This window comes from Dermacentor variabilis, chromosome 9 (assembly GCF_050947875.1).
Source record: "Dermacentor variabilis isolate Ectoservices chromosome 9, ASM5094787v1, whole genome shotgun sequence".
Lineage (NCBI taxonomy): Eukaryota > Metazoa > Arthropoda > Arachnida > Ixodida > Ixodidae > Dermacentor > Dermacentor variabilis.
This window is the reverse complement of record NC_134576.1, coordinates 93,339,613-93,360,679: the sequence shown is the minus strand read 5'-3', so window position 1 is coordinate 93,360,679 and position 21,067 is coordinate 93,339,613. Positions and strand designations below refer to the sequence as shown.

General features: G+C 42.8%; 2 protein-coding genes across 3 annotated transcripts in view; one reads left to right on the top strand and one right to left on the bottom strand.

The window, feature by feature from the left end:
* ari-2 (E3 ubiquitin-protein ligase ari-2) overlaps positions 1–382 on the bottom strand; it is a 38,385-nt gene extending 38,003 nt beyond the window's left edge. The window contains exon 1 of one of the 2 annotated variants that reach the window (XM_075668790.1): positions 215–382. The gene's annotated coding sequence lies outside the window, so the exon portion shown is untranslated. The remainder of the gene's footprint in view (positions 1–214) is intronic. The other variant, XM_075668791.1, reaches the window with a different exon arrangement.
* A 211-nt stretch (positions 383–593) lies between these two features.
* LOC142557143 (uncharacterized) lies at positions 594–20,706 on the top strand. The gene is made up of 4 exons (XM_075668792.1): positions 594–751; positions 1,167–1,314; positions 4,009–4,289; positions 9,879–20,706. The coding sequence occupies exons 1-4, from the start codon at positions 737–739 to the stop codon at positions 10,164–10,166; spliced, it is 732 nt and encodes a 243-aa protein (XP_075524907.1). The 5' UTR covers positions 594–736; the 3' UTR covers positions 10,167–20,706.
* The last annotated feature ends 361 nt before the right edge of the window (positions 20,707–21,067 follow it).

The window sequence follows — 21,067 nt, the reverse complement described above, 5'->3', positions numbered from 1 at the left end:
TTCCACGCTGTCGGTAATTAACCACCTTGTCGTTATTACGTGATCGCGCTGCTGTGAACGCGCTAGTTGGCGTACTAGCAGCGAAATATTGGATGAAAACGAGTGTGTATGCACGACTCGCACACGCTCGTCGGTGACTCGCACTAGTGCTGTCGCCCGCTTGCAACCTAGCACACCGTGAAAGAAATGGCGCAGGGACGGAGAAAGCTCTTACCTTGTAACCCGACGTGCCACGGTCCGTATTTACGATAACAAAGCTTCGTACGGTGGCAAAAGTAACATCCTCCCGTAGTTAGGCTTACATTTCGCTAACAAACACAACAAACTGAAGCCAGCGCCCCTTGACGCAGCCGGTATGAAGCGACTATGGAAGCGACTGTATCGTTATGGTAACATCGTAAACGCACTAGATTTTGTTAGATTATTAACCTGTTGCTATTAGCTGAACCGCAATTCTAACCTTTAATTTTCAAAGTAATGCTATAATAATAAAGGACACCATCTTTTGGTTTAGTAGTAAGCGCGAACGAATTCAGTAGAAAGGCGGTGCTGCTCTGAAACCGCTCATCCGAATCGCTAGCGCAGCGTTTTCAGGTTGGTTTCTTTTTTGGTTTTCAGTGGGCATTGGCCGCCGTTGAGCGGTCGACAAAATGCCGTCGGAACTGCCCTTCATACGTCGTTGCTGACTTTAGTAGTCCATTTTAAGTTCCTTTAATCCATACATCACACGTACAAAATGGAGCACAAGCCGGTGAGTTACTACAAATGATTGTTTTTGTCTTTGGATCGCCATAGTCCTCATGGTAGGAAAGGGTTTGACGGCCTTTTAATGACATTCGTTGTCATTTTTTATCTATCTTGCACTGTGTGTTTATAATTCAGCGTGAAAACTGATGTACACTTGGTTACTTCTGCTTTTCACACCCGGGATTCGTAGCCCGGCTTTAATTGATGCCGCAAGTTCCCACGATCGCACGACGCTGCTGCTTGATGCTGCGCGTTTCATAAGTGAATCAACTTCAGCGCAAGCCGAATACTAACGAATATCTCGATAAAGCCCATTTTGTTTTGGTTTGGGTTGTGGATTGCGCTTAATACGGTATAACCGTTCTACGCGCCTGAAACGTGCGACGATGGAAGCGACATTGCTTTTCTTTTCATTTCAGTTTCTGTGGAGTAACGACCGGCAGAAAATACTCATTGACTTTTTCAAGGAGAACGAATTCCTGTACAACCCTATTCATCCAGACTACAAGAAGAGGAGACTTCGAGACAAGAAGATTCTCGAACTGTGCAATACACTCGGGTGTTCAAGTGAGTAAACGCTGCATGGGAATGGGGTCTTCTCTGTGGCGCGTTCCTTTATGTCAGTCGCAACATCAGCACTTTGCAGATAATAATGACATATGATAACAGGGCCGACCCCCGTCGATTGATAACTGTGATCTATTATTGACAAAAATGTAATACTTCCACATTTTTTTGTCTCAAGGGTGCACACCTCATAGAAGAACAAAAAAAAAAAATAAAGGCATGTGCTCTGTGTACTTTAATTTTAAATTGTCTGTTTGGTTCCTAACAACGTGCCCTCATCTGAACAAACAGTTCCAAGAACGTTCACTAGTAGTACCAATACAGAGGAACAAATGCAGAACTAGAATGCACATGCTCCATGTGTATGGTTCAAGTACACATATTTTTAGATTTTTCAAAAAACATTTTATTTCTTTGTTTGGTGGACCCATAGTTGGAAACTGACGAGTCCATGGTGGTGTCCGTATGCTTTTTGTTTGTACTGCAGTACTCAATTTCAAGGTTCATGACTAAGCATTTATAAAGTTCATCTTTTTCCTAAAATGTGGGGTCCTTACACTTTTGTTCACAGGTGTATATATTGAATCGTTTCAAGCAGGAGTGTTTACTCACATCATAGTGCACAATTGCAGCGAAATCCACAATTGCAGGGGAATCCACAATCCAGCAGAGTCCTGCGCAGGCCATTATTTTATCGTGTGGCAACGAAAACTAAAACTCCACTCACTGATACCACTGGGGTTTGAATTCAAGGTCACTATACTCAGGTGCAGCTAAAAACTGTATGTGCTGACCACTGGACCATCAACCAGTTTGCACTCATGCTTGACCCTTACTGTCACAAACAGTTATGTGTCATGCATGCTCTATAAAGAGTAGCGTGCACATGTGCATGTATTTTGGTGGCAACAGCAAATATCCCGTGCATGCAGGCATAGCTACCGCTATCAGCAGCCTCTGTACAAGGTTGTAGATTTGATTCCCACCTGCATTCCATTGGTGGATAGAATGAAAGAATACTTATGTGTTGGTGAAAAAGTGCTTGAGTAGATCTAGGTGTCTGATAAAGAACCTCAGCTGGTGAAAATTAATTCCAAGCCCTCCATCTCATAGCGTCAGTGTTGGTTTAAGTAAATACAGTAAACTCTCAGTTGTACGAACGTCGGTTTATCGAATATTTCAGAATAACAAACTTTTTAAAAATCCCTGGCAGTTTTCTTATAGATTCTATGCAAAAATGTTTCACTTAAACGAATTTCGGAACAGTCAATATTTCAGTTTAACGAACTTGCTCAGAGGACCAAGGCTTATTTTTACGATCAGAACCGATGCCCGCCCTCATCAAACTACCGCTCCAGCGGTAATGTAACGTCGCTGGCGCTACAGCGCCCCTGGGGCAAATCGGCGTCGCGGAAAAAAAACGGCAACGAGTCATGGCCTCTGAGATCGCCCGCACAAAACGAGCAAGCATGTAATCTCGGAGGCCATAAACAAAGTAACATCACTGGTGCTTACAACGCCACCAGAGCAAAGCGGCGATCTGTCACATCACAAACCGCGTGGTGTTTTTTTCCGACCGGCTAGTCGTGGCATTGTCGTCGTCTTTTTTCTTCCGAAGAAGAGGTGAAGAAGACGCAATTGTCAAGCCAGTTTCAAGCCCTATAACTCTAGCTGAGGTTGTAGGGTACATTAGAAAGTTGACAGACTTCGTGTCTCAACAGCAAGCTGTGCCAGAAGAAGTGTACAAAAACATTGACTCTTTTTGTTACTTCCTGTGCTTTAAAAGTACAAGTGCAGAAGAAGATTACAGATTTTTTTTTCTAAGTGAGAAAGGCAGCATTATAACTATTATGAACCTTGTACTTGTTGATATGTACAAATTCCATTTCACACATTTCTAACACTATGGATGCCATGTCTTTTGCTCCATGAATTGCACTTCATACTTTTGACTCTGTATGCCATGTCTTATGTTGGTCTAGTGAATATTCAGTTTAGGGAACTTTCAGTTAAGTGAACTATTTCCTTCGGTCCCTTGAAGTTCACTCAAGTGAGAGTTCACTGTATGTGTTTTAACATCTTGAAACTGCAATGTAGGTTATGTGGGATGCTGCAGTAGAGGGCTCCAGACTATTTTGACCTCCTGGAGTTCTCTAATGTAAACCCAAAGCACAGCACATGGTCATTCTTGGATTCTGCCCTTTATCAGAATGTGTTTGTAGCAGCCAGGATTTGAATTCCCAATTTTGTGCTTAGCAACGCAGCTACTTAGCCACTGAGCTATCATGCACTCTAAGAAAATATTGCAGCCGTTGGGACTTATACCTGAACAATAATCATCATTTATCTTGCATGCCTTTTTCTCCCGACGCTTACATCCGACATATACAGGTCATGAATAGCACATGCATTATCAGCATGACATAGCATTCTTAACGGCAAAGTAGTGAGCCCAGAGTTTTCAAGAAAGGAAATGCAAGCAAGGCAGGTGGTTATTGTTTGGAGACAAGATGAGCCTCAGCAGTTGCAAATTCTTTTAGAGTGTGGCACGTCCTCAGAATGTTAAACCACGAGGGTGAATAGATCAGTCCTATTAAAAACACAGGACTAACTTGTGAATTCTAATGTGTGAGATACAGAAGCAGAGCTTACATTTTCGGTTTCCTTTCGCTTCATTCTATCTCTCAAATGCAGTGCTGGAATGCAAGAACAAGTTCCACAACTTACGCACATACTTCTTCCGCGAGTACAACAAGGTTCTCAAGCACAACGGGACATGCAATGGAAATGGGGAGGAAACCTACACCTCCAAGTGGGACTTCTACGAAGACATGAAGTTTCTTAATGTGTGCTACCTTCCTCGAACTATGGAGATTGCGGCTGCAAATGAAAACAACCACGAGCCCCCGGCAGATCCCTCTGGCACAGAAAACAACTGGGAAGTCAACAGCATTCTGGAGCCAGACTGCCTTATAGTAAGCCCCCCCCCCCCCCCCCACTGACTTATTTAATTGAATTTTTTTTTATGCACTTTTAGTGGTGCAGTGATGGTGACTTTTTGCTGCTCAGCACTGTATTATCAGTTTTATTACAGGGTTGTGGCAGCTACATCGGAATGTGGTACTGAACATCTGTGCGGAAATTTCAGCACATGTTAAAAGGGCCCCGCTAGTAGTCTCGTGACGATACGTACTGCCAAGTGTTGCGTTGCAATGCGTTCCTTGTATAGTCCCAGGGTGAATTCACAAAAAAAAAAAACGGAATTATGGAAACTTACGTGGGCATACCAAAGTTATTCAACTTACAAATTCAAAACGAAAGCAGAAAAAGATAAGTAGGCATAACCTTTCACCTTCCACTCACTCAGAGCAGGAACTTGTGCTGCTTTCAGTCAAAATGCAGCTTGCATTTAGCGGTAGTGGAAGCTGCCTTTCCATTTTGGCCTTCCCACGACAACCATGCCCAACCATGCCCAGTTGAACACGCCCAGTACCCCAAGTTGTCTGTTTGTTTGAGCATACAGCCATTGATTTACACCCAGTTGCCCAAGTTATAAAGTCAAACCCACTTGGCAACGATATTGAAGTGGCAAGAAAATTACATTGCTATACGAATAGTTGTTGTAACCGGTTTGAAAAAACAAGAAAAATGGAGGGGACCAACATTAAGCATTTTAATTGGAAGTACAGTTGAACTCACTTCTAACAGTGTGAATGTTTGTGTATGCTCTATGGCAAAATAAACAAACTTACCACAGTGTTCCCATAAATCTGGCTGCTGGGCATTCACGCCGAAAGGAAAAAGAATTCGAAATTTAGAAGAAAAGGAAACACGTGCCGTCGCGCCTGCTTTGTGTGTCACACTTCAACGTATTGTTGTCACTGGCTTTGCTCAACAATAAGAGCAGAGCCATTTGCATACTGACGATGCCACCCGCATAGGTGGTGAAACGTCTTATGTTTTTGTTATATTTTATTGTTGAGTAAAGCCAGTGATAACAACACGCTGAAGTATGAGTTCCCCTGGCTTTTGGAACATTTTTTCATTGTGTGTCATGCAAGCCTCCTCACTGCTTTCTCCCTCTCACCCATTCGACTCCTGTTTTGAAGGTGTGGAAGGGAGACGCAAGCGAGATTGGTGATGCGACAAAGGCATGTTGGGCAGTATGCGTCACACACAATATTGGTGCGGCGCAGGCGGGCGCAGCGGCTCGAATTTTATGTGTTTTCCAAAATTTTGCATTCTTTTTCCTCTCAACGCAAGCAAGCAGTAGTCAGACTTAATTGTTATAACCAATCACACGGCATGGGAACATCATACTAATCAGGTTATCTTACCATAGAACACACACAAAAGTTGATGGTGCTGCGGCTGCTCATTGTTATATCTGATAAATTGTTAAAACCGCTATTGTTTTAAGTGCTTGCCTGCCAACCTGTATGATCTTATTGTAAAGTGCCAAATTTTTTAAAGCTTTATATGATTGTCTTGATGATACCAATAATTTTACAATGCTCTTGCTTTCACTCCATTTAAAAAAAAGGAAGGAAAGAGCTCTGCAATAATACGAAGTTAGCCTCCTACTAATGCTAGCGCATTTCTTGTTTTAGTGCAAGCGACCAAGGCGCTCGTTCACCCCTAGACTACGTATCGGCAAAAACAGTGCCGCCTCTCGGTTCTACGCGTAACACCATGTGTGCGTTTTGATAGTTTCGTACAGTGCTTCTTCATCCGTGAGATGCGTCACACACAGTGGTGCTGTGGAGTGCTTGCAGAACTTTGCGAAATTTGGGAAAAGAGGCACTTTTGAGTGTTTATTCGACGTTATGCTACAGATTTCGCCTGCGTTCGGAAGTCGCACAAAGGAAAGAAGTATGTGTTTTGCAGCATGTGCCATTGTGACGTTAATGTTTCACGTGCTTGTCTGCGGGATATCTTGGTTCACCTGAGCACCCTGAACCCGAGGCAACACAAGGACAGAGCGGAAGTTGTTGAGAGCAATGAAAAGCTGGGTGGCTTTTTTTTTTCTTCTTCTTTCTGAGACAGATCATTCTGCAAATAAGGCTGAGCGCCTTTTCACAATGTTCCTCATAGCACATAACATACTTTTCGCTGCGGCCGACCATGCCAGTATTCTGTTCCAGAAAATGTTCCCCATTTCAAAAGAAGCACAGAACTATGTGTGTGCCCATACGTAAGACTGGTGAAGTTGGGACTGCAGTTACCGACGAAATCACAGGCGATGTTATCTGATGTTTCCTTTCTAAAATGTTTTCTGTGTAGTAATTATGCTGGCAACAATGTAAAAGTCTACTCAGTTGTTTTGACATTTACCAACAGGACTGTTCTTATGTCTGCAGTGCCCACTTTGGAACATGACTCATATTTGCATTTGCCTACCACATCTGCATTGTGTGCTTAAAATAGTTGTTTTCAGTTGATACAGTTTTGAATACAGCTGAACCTCGCCATAACGAAATAAGGAGGGGGGGGGAGGAACACGAAAAGAATTCGCTTTCGCGAGATTGTCTTTGTTGCAAAATGAGACAGCACAGATAGGTAATGCATTGCAGAACGAAACGTTACTGTCAAAATTACGTTGGCCTACTTTGGCAAGCTTTGCTCGAGGATATAGAACCGCATTGCGACAGTACAAAGTGCGCCGCATGCATAGATCAGCAATGGTAGCACTGCCGTGGAGAAGTATTCTCGGCCAGTCGCTTTCGGAGATATGATCACTGTTGCGAGATTTTGCATAACTCAGCACCGGACGCAGAGCAACAGTGCTCCACGCAAGCAGCAGCATTTGTTCAGTGCACGCAGGCGCCCGTAGGCGCTGCTGCGTTCATTGCCGAGCGCGAAAGTGATCGTACTTCGTATACCCGAAGGCAATCGATCAAGATTACGGCCCCTTCGCGCACCGAATCCACACGTGATGCCTGTCGGGTGGCACCAAAAGCAGTAGTTAATCCATTGCTTAATCACGGCCCGATCCGTGGCAGCCAATTTATGATAACTCAAAGGGAAGCTCATTACTTTTCGAAGCGAGATCAGGATGCCTTAGAACACGCACTTATAAAGCGAGATACAACAAAGAAGAAGTACTTGCTTGCTGTGGTAAAGCTCGGGAAATGATGGAGCACGTTTTATTGAAATGTGAAGATATCTGCCCAGCGGTTGATTTAGGCACCTCTGGCCTCCTTAAGCCCTTGGGATCAGTGAGAGCAGGAGGAAAGTGGGCATGTCCCCAATAGGTATTAGTAAGAGGCAATTTGAAGATTGGTGGAAGAAAAGTACGAAAACAACAAACAGCGGAGGCACACAAAAACAAAGTTCCCAATAGGGGTTCAGAAAGTTGGTACAAGAGCTTGGTGGCGCAGCCCACCACCCCATTCCAATGGACGCTCATAGCATCCAGCCATCTCCAGGGTCATAAACAATGATTTCCTTGTTATTGCTGCATTTTGCTTATTGAGGCGCACATTAAGCACTGCACTAAGTGCATAAAGACTGCTGTCACATGCCGGTAGCAACATGCATGCTGCTTCAAACGGGCGATCACCAAACAAGATGGTGGCCATGATTCGTATCCGGTGCATGCAATCACTCCCGACGCTTGGTTGTTTTTGTAAACAAAAATGGCTGTGCCGACGCAAGTGTAATGGGGTGGTATTTAAGGCAATTTTTAGTGCAAAGTAATCGCATTTGACCACATTTTGGAGCCTGCTAGCCTTGCGAGAGCAGGTAATATGTGGGGTTACATTCCGGCAAATTTCGTTGATGTGGGATGGTAGTACAGCGACTTTTCGTTGTCGAGAGGTATGAAATGCACTGAATCCTATGGGCGTTCGCAGGGAATACGAAAATATTTCATTGTGGCAAGAATTTTATTGTCATGGTGTTTTGTAATCGCGGGTTTTAGCTGTAAAAATATTTTATCCAATGAATTGAGCTTTGGCATTTTTCGTGTAAGTTTACTATTTTTTAGCTATAGTCCTATTATACGCAACTTTTTCAGTATTGGCAGGTATGCAAGTCAGTTCAACTGTATACTCGGCTTTTGTGTTTACGTGATCACTGTGTATACAGTCAGAACCACTTATAACAATATTCAAGCGGCAAGAAAATTCTATTCTTGTAACCAGTAATTGTTATAACCAGGTTGCGGAAAAAAAAATAGACAGGACAGCCATGAAACCATTTTAGTTGAACAGAAAGAAGTGCAGTCAAACCCACTTAATAGCATTACCGGCTTCAACGATGAAACCGGTAATGGTATAAGCAGATACAACATTGAGCAGCCACGGTACTTTGAACTTTAATGTATGTGCTATGGTGAAATAAGCTGCTTACTGTAATGTTCCGCTGCCATGTTATTGGTTATGATAATTAAAACTGGCTACTGGGTGTATGCACCAAAAGGAGAAAGAATGAGAAATCCTGGAAAATAAATTTGAGAATACACGAGCCATCGCCACCGCTCGTGTGCTGCGCATGGCATCTCCTTTCCACCCTTCCTGAAGACAATTCAATGGGCAGCCGCGCTGTCTGCCAATGACATAAATGCTGTCAAACCTGCAGTGAAAATTCACTGTTGTTCCACCTATTTTTTAACAAAGCCCCATTTACTGCTTGAAGCACAAAAGTTACCGAAACGCCAGTGTATATTATCGCCCACTTTGGAAACGCACATCTCGAAACTGGTGTCAGCCTCAGAATTCATTGCAAGGTCATGTGCCTCGCAATCTCACCGGCTACAATTTGTAAATTGTAATATGTGCCTTAAGGGAATCATTTGTAAACATAATTAGTGATCTTTTGTTCATTAGTCAGCTATGCATTTCGATTTCCTGTGCGAATAATCTGCAGCTCCTCAAGTAATCTGTATTTGTCACAGGCAGTTTTTAAAGATTTTGTGTTGTCTAAACTGAAACACCAGGCGTAATGTGGGATTATGCTTTATACACTTGAGTCGCACCCATGTAAGAACCACGCCTTCAACTTGGCAGGCTAAAATTCAGAAAGAAAAGTTAAAAAAAAAATCTTGGTACAGCTGCAGCTTGTGTGCACTTATATTCTGTGTGAATGGCATGTGGTATCCTCAACATTGCTGCGAAAAAAACCTTAAAAGTCAGACATACCTAACACGCCACGTATGGCATAGAGGACGACTCCGCCCACGTGTGCTGCCAAACCAAACCTGAGCACCAGCAACACAGACAGTTGCAAGGACTTAGACGGGGACAGTGCGTGATGTGCACGAGTAATAAAATATAAAGAACAGTGTATGCTCTTCTGGTACAAACGGATCATGTCAGTTATGCAAGGCAGGAAAAATGTGGCCAAAATGGCCTGTCTTCATGTAAGTGGCAGCTCCTTGTCAAAATTATGTAAAAAAAGTGTGCCTCTCACACAAGTGTATCCGGTAGGCACCCTACCGCATGCAGTCGAATAGCACTTGGCTGGCATGTTCGTGGAACCACGAACATGCCAGCCATATTTTACTCCATATTCAAGGCATGTTTCACTGCCCCTTTAATAGCATTGAATATGTAACTCTCCAGGATGAGTCCACCGAGGTGCTGGAGGCCGAGCAGGACAGCTCCAGCGTCTCAGAGCACCGTGCCCAGACGCCCCCGCACAAGCGGAGAAAACAGCAGGAGGAGCAGTCCGCGACGTCGGCGACGCCTACCCGGAACAGTGCGCTACTCGACGAGGAGCACTACTTTGGCATGTATGTCGCGGCTGCGCTCCGCACGTTCGATGCCTTGGCCCGTGACACAGCCAAGGTCAAGATCATGGACCTGATCATGCATTTAAGGCACAACGTCGACCCCAATCATAGGAAGTAGTGGCCAACAGGAAACCGCACCTCGCTGTTGTGCACCCATCGTGTTCGCATACAAAGTAACAGAGGCAGCAATAATCGACGTGACGTGAGCGAGTGTCTTGTCGCCTGTTGTTTAGTTTTCACTCGGTGATGAGTCTCCCGCCAGCACCTTGTTTCTTGAGCACGTTGAAGCATGCGTGGACTTGTTTTAACGCAGCATTGTAGTTGAAGTGTACGTAAAGATAAATTAATTAAGGTCAGTTGTGTAAGTGAACTGTGTTGGTGGAATGCACAGCCATGATCATAAGAGTCAAACACACCCACTGAGGTTGCTAAGTAGCTATGGTGTTCTGTGCAACTGATTGTGAGGTCATGGTGTCGATCCCCGCCTGGATGCTAATGGTGAATGAAATGCAAAAGTGCTTGTGTGCGTTGCTTTGAGTGCATGGTAAAGAACTGCTAGTGGTCATAATTAAACAACTGTATATCTCTTAGCTGTTGTCTTGCTTCGGGATGTTAAGTCACATCAGTCAATCGCAAATGAAATGCCCTCCCTTGTAAGCAAGCATTGAAAAACCTAATATTTTCAGAAATCTTTCTTTACAATGCATGCTTAAAGGAAAAATCATGGCACAGTGACCAGAATTCTAGTCAGCTTGTTCCACTATGAAACAAGCTGGAACAAGTCAGCTTGTGCGTTTTGTTCCAACTGCTGTTTTTTATGGAAGAGGATGATTTGCATGCCGTGATGGGTTGAGGTCTGATATATGTTTTCTAATGTCACACAGCTCTTCCGACTTTGCATGTGTATGATGAAGGCAAAGAAGAGATGGTGAGAGTTTAATGCTCCATTTGCCAGCACTGTGTATTGTACAGAGTAGTCACAGTTAAACCAGAGGTCCTTTGCCACATACAGACCATCAAGTTGTTAAGTTGTCAAGTGGAACAGGGTGGGTACTTGGCCAGCGATTCCTGCAGCATAATCTCATAATAGTAACCTGTAGTTATCAGCAAAGTTCGCAGGTTGGTGCACTGTGCAATCGGTTTAACGGGAATAGCCACATCAGGACTCTCAGAATGCCACTTTTTTGCTGGCTGGTCAGTGTGGAAAATGTAATTATAAGGGAGTGCACATTTTATTATCATAACTTTTTTTTTTCATTGTGCTAATTACTACTATATATAAGTGGGGCCGAAGAGTGCTAGTTGCATGAGTCATCACCTACAATGTGGAACCTCCTACCTCTGAGTGCTCGAAGAATTCTGGTAACTATGGTCACTGGAGGCATCACTGGCCAACTATCTGCCCAGTCATTCCTTACATCCTAGAGCGCTGTACCTTTATTGTACTTCAAGTTTCACTGAGCTTCAACTTTTCACTACGTTCGTACCTAAAGGTCAATATTGGTGCCAATGTTATTTTCTAGAAACAGGCTTGTTGATTAAATCTTGGCACATTGATGTTGTTCATTTGAAGGTAACTTAGTGCTGGAGAGGCACAAGTGCATGAACAGATCCGTGCATGAAGGGTTTATTTCTTACTTTCGAAGCCTACAAAGTAAGCACACTTTCTGCTTGTACCAGGCATCTTGAGGTGCCTGCTTTCTAACAAACATGCCTTCAGAGTCACAGAAGTGTTAAACTTATTTTCTATATCAGGGAACTTCATGGGAAAATGTCGAGCTTCGCCAGTCTGTTTATTTGGTTAGCTGTCTCTGCTGTTGATCAAACAGATGCCCAGCCAGTCAAAAGATTCTTGAGCAATTAGTACCACCTACAATGCAGCATATACTAAGAGGAAGGAATGGAACTGTTTGCTTTTGAGAAAAGGCTAACGATGAATGAGATTATGTTTCAGTCTTTTACAAGTTGGTTAGCAAAGTGCTCATTTTCAAATGCAAGAGAAATCTGCCATTAGCAATTATTCAACGAAAGCACTGTTCTATAGAAATTCTGAGAACACAGTTTTCACTAACCGATTGGAAGGAGAAGGCATGTGAAGAAAAAATGCCTATCACGGCAAAGCTTCTGACACTGCAGGGTTTGCAGGCTTAGATTCACATATGATGTAGGTAGAGGAAAAGGGAATTTGGGTTGCACATAAGTAAATCAAGAAAGCACAGAAAACACAAAATATGGTGGATTTACCTGTAAGAATAAACGGTCATCCATTAAATTAAATGGCATAGTTAAAGCTAACACACAACCACGATGAATCGGTTTCTGTATACAAATGCAAAATAATTAATGAATGTGAGAACTTGTAACACTTAAAAGGCTATGGATGTGAGCCAGTTCGTATGAATCCATTGGTAAAAACAGTATGAAATGGACGCGGGCAAGGAAAGAACACAGGCCAAGCGCTTGTCGTGTGTGCCTCCCTTGTCCGTGTTTATTTCGTGCTGTTTTTACCGATGCATCACGGTAGGTTGCTACTCGAAAGTGGAATATTTAAAAGAGTGAAAGAGGTAAATCTTAGTCACATCATCAAAGCCGATTGCATCCATACTGAAACGTACCTGTATGCTCTCCACTGATTCTGTTTCTCATGTACAATTTTTATGGGATTATTGAAGACTTTGTAACAATTCAGCTTCATTGTCGTAAGAAGAGTATGGTTGACATACAGAATTATTGCGCTGTGTAAGGGCCTTTTCATTATTGATGACCAAGTGTGATCAAGTTCGGGGAAACCGACTGCTTCACAGGCAGAATAGGTAAATTTCGAAACTTTTTGAAGATGATAACAAGTTGGCAATGCAAAGGCAGCAATGTAAAACTAGCAGTGGGAGAGCCTAAAGTCTCCCAGATGTGGCAGACTGCATTAAAGGGACCCTGAAACGATTTTGACGATTTTCTACAAACATACTGAGTCGTTAGAGTAGGTCCTCCTGATCATTAATTGACGCATCTAAGTGCTTCGCATAAAGCATGTAATTTATTAGAAGGTTTTAAAAATGCACATCGCTGCCGATCGCAGCACACTGTGCGGTGGAATTTTAAGCCGGCCCTACCCATATGACGCAAATCACCCATATGACATCAGTGGGGCGAGCTATCCAATTGGCTGATCAGGGCGCGTGATCGATAATTTTTCCTACTTTATGGCAAACAAATGATGCTTGTAATAGTTGAAATGTTTGTTAATTTGTTTTTATAAAAAGAAAGTAACATAAAGGGGATGCACAAGAACAATTTTTCAGTACACTTAAGCACTTTCGTCACACAGCAAGTGCCATCTGCTTGTGTTACAACTTGCTCCATCTTTGACGAGAGCTCCGCCATCAGTGTCGGTCTGTCTTTTCGCGAGCACTATAATTCGACTTTGTTGCGTTGTGGACTGCAAACGTAGCAAATGGCAATATGTCAAGCTGCGACATTATGTCCTTCTGCAAGCCAGTAGACGAGCCGACTGGCTGTAGCGCATCGGTCTGCCGCTATCCGAACGGCGCCAAGATTTGCGCTACACCGGGAGATTACTAACGCAATAGCGTTTCGCGAGTCCGGCATTAGGGTAAACGCAAGCGCAAAGGGGACAGGGCCTGGCCGTGTCCCCTTGCGTGTCGTTTCATGGGGTGAACAGAAGCGCAAATGTGAATGGTCTGCACGGTGCAGCCACCTGGTTGCATATAGCTCAACCAGACACAGTAGTAGTAACAAAATGTATTCGTCTTTGCTGCTGGCGTAAATTTTTCGCAGGAGTGTAATCGTTAACTCATTGTTTTTGTAAATGTTTAAAATGTTTTACACTTGGTTAGAGCAATATTAGTTCTTTCTTTGGCTGGTTAAGCTCTGCCCCAACAGGTGGCTGGACCGTGGAGACCGATCAGGCAGCTCACGTACGTCTACGCTAAAGTTCCTTCATCAGCTTGAGTTTATGCTTCCACCGTTCTATCGAAACGTTCCGCTAGTGTGTGGTTAACGAAATACCAGACACGTTCGGCGCTGCGACAGAATACTCGCAACACACGCTGCTTCGATAGCTCTCACTTGCAGTCGACGGCCAAGCGGTTAGCGGAGAGGTTTCGCGTGGGCGGGCTCCAAAACTACCGGAAGTGGACAATGTGACGTTGCATCATGATGCAGAACCAGTGAAGGCGGAGCTTAATCCCGATGGCTCGGCAAACGAGTTGAGGAGGAAGAACATGGCTAGGGAGGAGGGTAACTTGTAAGCGCTTGTAGCTCCATTAATACGTAACGCTTCACTTAAATTGTGGTGCGAATGTTCTACTTAAGCTGTACCCTACGCGTCTACAAAATTGTCCGAACTGTTTCAGGGGCCCTTTAAGATATTGCTGTGCTTGCCCAGTGCCAACTGGAAATACAATTGGGATGATCATGAACGTGCATTCTGGCACATGCATCAGTTTGATGGTATTGTTAAAATGATTTCAGAGTTAATTTTAAGGGGTATGTGTATGTTTGACGGCAACGGTATTAATGTAAGCCATCAGCAGTCAAGCTTTAGCCAGAAGTAAAACTGATAAGGCTGAAAGAAGTTCTTTATTGAGCAGCTTATTGTCGTATGGTGTACATCATAAAATGTGCATGCATTGGGAGCATGGAGTTACTGCATTTTGCATTAGACTATGTTACAATTCTTCTGGCTAGAAATTTTGCTTAATTGAACACATCTTGCCCTGTGGCATATATAAGTACCTAACTAAAAGCATACATAACACATGTAAGTTACGCTCAACAGGTTCAACTGTCACAGCAATAGAGTCATGCTAGGAAATTAGTAGTGCGATGTGATCACTGCATATTGGCACTGGTATCTGTGTATGTTATTTCTCGTTGTCCGCAGTGTGAACTGATGAAGGTGTCGAGAAATACAGCGTAGTTACTGTATTTTCTGAAATATAACACACACCTGCATATTAAGGAGTGCAAGTATAAAGTGGACATACCTGTGAATGCGATTTCATGGCATCACACAGTGAGTGCACTGTTGTGTGACGCTACATGCAAAGGCAAAATTTGCTCCTAAATTTGCACTGCAACGGCGTGTGAATGCGCATCCGGCTTTAATAGACAGCAGTGGTGAAAAAGTGGTCACAATTAACCGTGCCAAGCATGTTTGTTTACGGAGCTTTGCTGCCTGCTGACAATTGTGCCGAGTTGCGTTTGTGAAAATATGGGCGTTGTATTGGAAATGTTTGGGGATTGTAGGCTTGCAATAGCTGTATATATATAATATTCTTTTTTCTTTTTCGCAGGTTGTAATTGCAGGTGTAGGTCGTATATAGAGGCAGGTTCTGTGTGAAAAAAATATGGTAAAATTTGTCGAAGGTATGGGGCTTGGAAATGTTCATTTAGTGTGATATTCTCTCTCTCTCTCTCCCCACTTCCCTAATTTTGGTGCAATGAATGTACATGAACTCCAAGCCACCATTCAATTGATCACAAAAGCTGACTTTTGGTAAAATGTACAATGATGTACTGGCTTTAGTGCTCACGAAGTTGATTGGAAGTCAGCAAAATGATGATGTTACTTACTTTTAAGCTTGTGGTGTAGTATAATGTGACTCCTAAGGTTCTCACACTTTTGTGGGAAAGCATGTGTAAACATTCATTTAGGTGAGAGCTATGGTTTCTGTGGTTGTGACGTAAAATATTGTGTTTCTAGCAGTGCATTTGTGCAGCAGTTCTATGCTCCATGTTGCACTTAGCAAGCTATACTGTTGCTGCTGCGTTACTATTTACAAATACATTGCCGCTGCTGCTGTACACTGGTGCACCATTTGGTAAAAGAGGGCAGGAGACCATACCGCAACTCTGTACTTTTTTGTTGTTCACTTGCCTAGCCTAACCGTCCTCTTTCTTCTTTTTTTTCTCTCCGACTTCCACCCAACATTCCATAAAAACATGATTGTGGTAACTGGCAAAAAAGAGAAATTTTTATAGGGAAATATGTTATTTCCACCAATATACCAGACCACTTACATGAACACGCTAGCCACGCTCTTAAAAATTGCACAACCTTTAGGGTGTGATTTTGTTTGGCAACAATAATCATGGTCTGTGCACAATTTCATTCCTTATCACTACAGGCCTGGTACGTTCTTGTCAGGAATGCCATGTGTGTCTAAGCATCCTGTAACATTAACAAAAGAAATGCACACAAGATGGATGGCAAAACTATATGCCAGCATTACACCTTAAAAGGTGTCATATGTTAATGCATTCTTAACTGCACACCTGGAAGGGTGCACAGCTGTATTGCACTCTTTAAAAATAAACACCCTTGTATGAATGCTGTACACCCTAAATGTGAAAAGGTGTATATTTATGGTTGTACACCCTAAACGCTGTATGCAACATGCAGTTGTATTTGTTTTATGCTGTAAGGGGTGTACAGCATATTAATGTGCATTATTGAGTTGTACTTGAACGACGGCCTATTGCAATAATTCAGTTTTGCATGAGAATTACAGTTAATTTGGTAACCGTGGTAACCGAGCGTGTGCTAGTTACGACTTGTAGTTACGGAGCTACGCCTTTAGGGATCTGTAACTGAAGGTCAGGTCACTTGGGGAGAGTGTGCCTGCCCAACTAGGCACAGCTTGAAGGCCTTGTCACTGACATTGTTTGCAGCCACTGATGTTAGGTTGTGTCAGTCAGAAAGGACCGCATCATCATAGTATTCTGAAGAGACACGTTAAATTGCAAATCAATTCGTGCTTGCAAAAGTGGAGCACAGCTTACAGCTGCAGTCGAAGTTGCCAGGCAGCAGTGTAGCTTTGACCGAGCACCAGATGTGGTAAGATAAGGAAGTCTGCGCTGTGTCCAGAGTTGTGCATTTTAGAGGAAGTAAACTACCGACGTGCTCCATAGTTGACATCGAGACGAAATTGACACTACATTCCCTTGGTGTGGTCTGCCTGCCGTAGCATCATTCACACATTCACTTAACACACTGCATGTGTACCTTGCTCAGGTCAGGTTGTCATCAGTCCTCTAGGATCGTGTTGTTTGCATTAGCACTCCCTGGGTTGTATTCTCAATCAGTGACTTTTCGTAACAATTTCTCTTTCGCATGATGGAAGATGTGGTGCACAACCTCAAATAGTCACGAGCGTACCTTGATGCCACAAAGTTTTGGTTGCAAATCTTGCTAGTGCATCAAACACTGACATGATGCAGGAATAATGTTAGTGATGAGTGTTCCTGCTATTACGCTTGTTCTGTAAAGAGACTTAGCCGCGTGAGCCCATTGGCGTACACAGAAACTAATATACTCAGAACTGAGATCATATGATAACGAAATTTTGGTGATTCTCTGGCTGCCCCCTGCATTTATTCCTGGAGAAAACATGCTAAATTCTCTAATATGTTATCGTCACCAAAATTTAGACGACAAGGCATGCTGACTAAACGTACATTACATTTAAAAGTACACTACACTGATGTTCACTAAAAACTAGTTAAAAAGTGAAACTTGCTCTGAAACTGCAGCTTTACCTCGCAGTGTCAGAGTAACATTATATAAAATCATGATAATGAAAGATAAATACACAACAGTATAATATAATTGGACACCCAATATTAACTCCACAACTTTACAAGGGTTGATATTTCACCTTGCACTTGGCCATAGTGACACATTTATAGCACAACAGAAAAGGAAAGCAAGCATGGACAGGGAGAACACAAAACAAGTGGTAACTTTCAGCATATGTCTTTCTTTTAAACAAGGTGCACATGAATATATTGACAATACCTATACTTTATTACATATGCCATGTTCTGTCAAAACAAACATACAAGTCATGCAGATGCTATTGACATATAAAATGACATATAAAGTTCCTTTAGTATGGAGTGCTTGTGCACTTGGAACTTGAACTTTGAAATTTTTCTGATCTTATTTGTTTTTAGACTGTCTTGCTGTCTCGGCACGGTAGAACAACTTTGAAAAAGTGGGTTGGATCTGCATGCTCTGCCATGTCCTCTGTCGTGTCTTCTAGTGACGTTGTTGCAGTTCGTGCTTAGCAGGTCATTCAGGCATCACCCCAGCCCCACTTGTCCGACATGATGCTTGTCACAGCAAAGACATGCCTAGTAAGTCATGACAATTCCCGGAAAGCATTATGTGCCATTTGTTGCAACCACACCTTTTGCCAGGTATTTCACACGCTGTTTGCCAAGTTTCATGGGGTTGGAAGCACTAAGATTAGTATGTCCTGCCTCAGCCCCCACTCCCTTTCTCAAGCCCCTTCCCAATTAGGCAAGAGATGTCGTGCTATTGTTGTACGCCACTTTTGCTTTTCCAAGGGTCCTAAACTCCTGAAACGCTAGCTAGCTCGTATGATTTCCCAAGGAATTTTTCAACTTGCACCTGAATGTTCAGGGGGGAACCTCCAACCAACATCTAAGAGGATTGGCAGTAGAACAACATGTCTCTTGGTGAGAATGTTTCCAAGTCAAACACTGACACAAGTAATATTTTTTTTAATTTCTTGGGTTTTATGTGCTAAAGCCACAATATGATTATATTAGGCACACCATAGTGCTGGGGCTCCAGAAATGATTAATACCTGGGGATCTTTAACCTACACCCAATGCGCGGTACGTGGGCGCTTTCACATTTCGCCCCCATCAAAATGCGGCTGCTGCAGCTGGGATTTTACCCCGCGACCCCATGCTTAGCAGCACAGTGGCATAGACACTAAGCCCCTGAGGCGGATCTGACACAAACCTGAACCCCCGCCTGTTCCCCATCTGTTCTTGTTTCACTGTGGCATAAATCCGTCTTCTCGACCATAAATGAGCTGACACGTTTCATTCATTTCTAGCAGGCAAGCAAAAGCAAAGCGAGACCTATATGAGTGGGACTTGGCATTATTAATATTAACCGCTAGTACAAGAGTAGCCCAATACTGGGAAGGCCAACTGCAACAAATGTTTTGCCTTGTAAGAAGCCTAGTTTCAGATAGCGTTGATGTCAAGCAGCGTTCGTGCAATATACGAGTGAATGTGTCACAAAAGGCTCGCAAAACTAGACGTTTGCGCAGAAAAACACAAATGCTGTCATCACTGCTCGCCGGAAGGGATGAATGACTCAGATTGTGCTGTTCCTCTACGTGAGGTCAGAGATTAGGTGCCACATGTAGTTGTCTGTGGCATGCTTGAAGATCTTGGAGGCGACATTCTGGGACTTTCTCATTGTCTGCTTAAGGGGCTATTTAAAGGCTGCTGCTAAGAAAATTAAACAATTGCCTGCCGTGAAGTTTTGCCAAGTCTATTTCAGTAGTATATACTAATCATTCTATAATCAATTTAATGTAAGTAAAATTTCGTTGCAGTTGGCCCTTTGAAGGGGTCGTCACACCTTGTACTGCGTTCTTTGTCGATGACATTCAACAATGGCTTTTTCAGTGCGTGCTGGCTTGCTAAACTAGCAAGAACGTGCAACATCAAATGTACTTAGAGGTGACATTAATACTCATCAGCATTCAGTTCATGTCACATAATTGCTGAGTGCAGAGATACGATGGGCAGCAGAAAAATTGTGGCATCGATGAATACTCATTGACTCTGAGGGCGTTGCACTGAATGCTACTTCTACAAAAAGGAATAATTCAACATGTAACCCCCGATTTTACCAGGAGTGCTGTGTCGTCCAAAGCTGAGCACTCCCCAGGAAATATCTGTGTGAAATCCTCTTTTGGGAGTAGCACTATTTTAGTTTTTGTTTTGTTTTTTTAATGAGTTGTGTTGTTGACTTCCTGGTATTTAAAGAAGGAACAATGAGATTTTTCTATTGAAATCATTTTTGTGTTCGGATGTGAGTTCGAAGGCTTCAAATTTAAGACTACAATTCACCTGTTTTTTTTTGTTTTTGTTTTTTTCTGGTGATATTGTCTTTTTTAAAGCATGCACCAAAAGTATGTGTTTCTTGGAACATCAAAGTTGAGGGCGTGCTCTTGCCTATGTATGCCTTAGTTGCCTAAAACTTTCTTCAGTCATGCTCATTATCTTGTGATTAGAACAACTATTTACGAACACACGTCTGCACCGCCTCATTTCTCTGAAAATTTATATTCATGGTCTGCCTCAGTGTGGTAAGCCCCCTTTCTTTATCTTATGTAATGACCCTATGATAATATGACGCAGCTGTCTAATTTTTCATGTCACAGGACATGTTGTGCCATGGTGACATAAAAAAAAAAGAAATTAAAACTGCCTTTTTCTCACGTGTTGTAAGCCCCGCACGTTTCTTATTGTGATATTTTTTCTTGCTACCAATACTCCCAAGAGTTTGCTTTTTGAACTCTTGTTTTTACTTGCAATATTTATTGACATTCCCACATTCATCAGACGCATCTTGACTGGTTGAAGTGTTTTGAAGTCATTCTTTGTGTTTTTTATCTCATGGTGTGCGACTGGAACATGTGTTACAAATGTCATATATGGGCTGTTCTTTCTTTTTTTTGCCGTTGTGTTTCTGTGTTGGTGATGTCTACATGATATTTTTGTGGTGTGAGCATGTCTGTTCATGTCTCTCATTAGAGGACGTCCTTCATAGGTGAAATAAAGCAGATGTGTCAATTCTTTGAGCCTTTTGTCTTGTGTCTGTTACTGCCAGCACAAGTGGTAAAGTGTAACTTCTCTTGCTTTTAGGTAGTGTTTATGCAGCATTGTGATTGGCTCTATCACAGGAAGATAATCTTGTCCGTTGTACGAACTGAATTAAATGTAAACATGCTTTGGCAGTATACTGAGTTTTACTGAAGGTTTGCTTTTGTAGAGCAACATACTGCATTCTGCCTTCCACTGCTGCCATGAGCCTTGTGCGCACGCTACTTGAATCACAATAGCATTCACGCTGAGACGCTTTGTGTATGCACTCCTTTGAATGGAATGGCCAATAAGCGTCAAGGTGATGTTATCTAACATCTCGCTGCGTGCTGACCAACC

Coding starts and splice junctions, on each gene's coding strand:
- LOC142557143 (XM_075668792.1), top strand. Junction 1,315..4,008: donor CAATACACTCGGGTGTTCAA/GTGAGTAAACGC, acceptor TCTCAAATGCAG/TGCTGGAATGCAAGAACAAG. Junction 4,290..9,878: donor TGGAGCCAGACTGCCTTATA/GTAAGCCCCCCC, acceptor GTAACTCTCCAG/GATGAGTCCACCGAGGTGCT.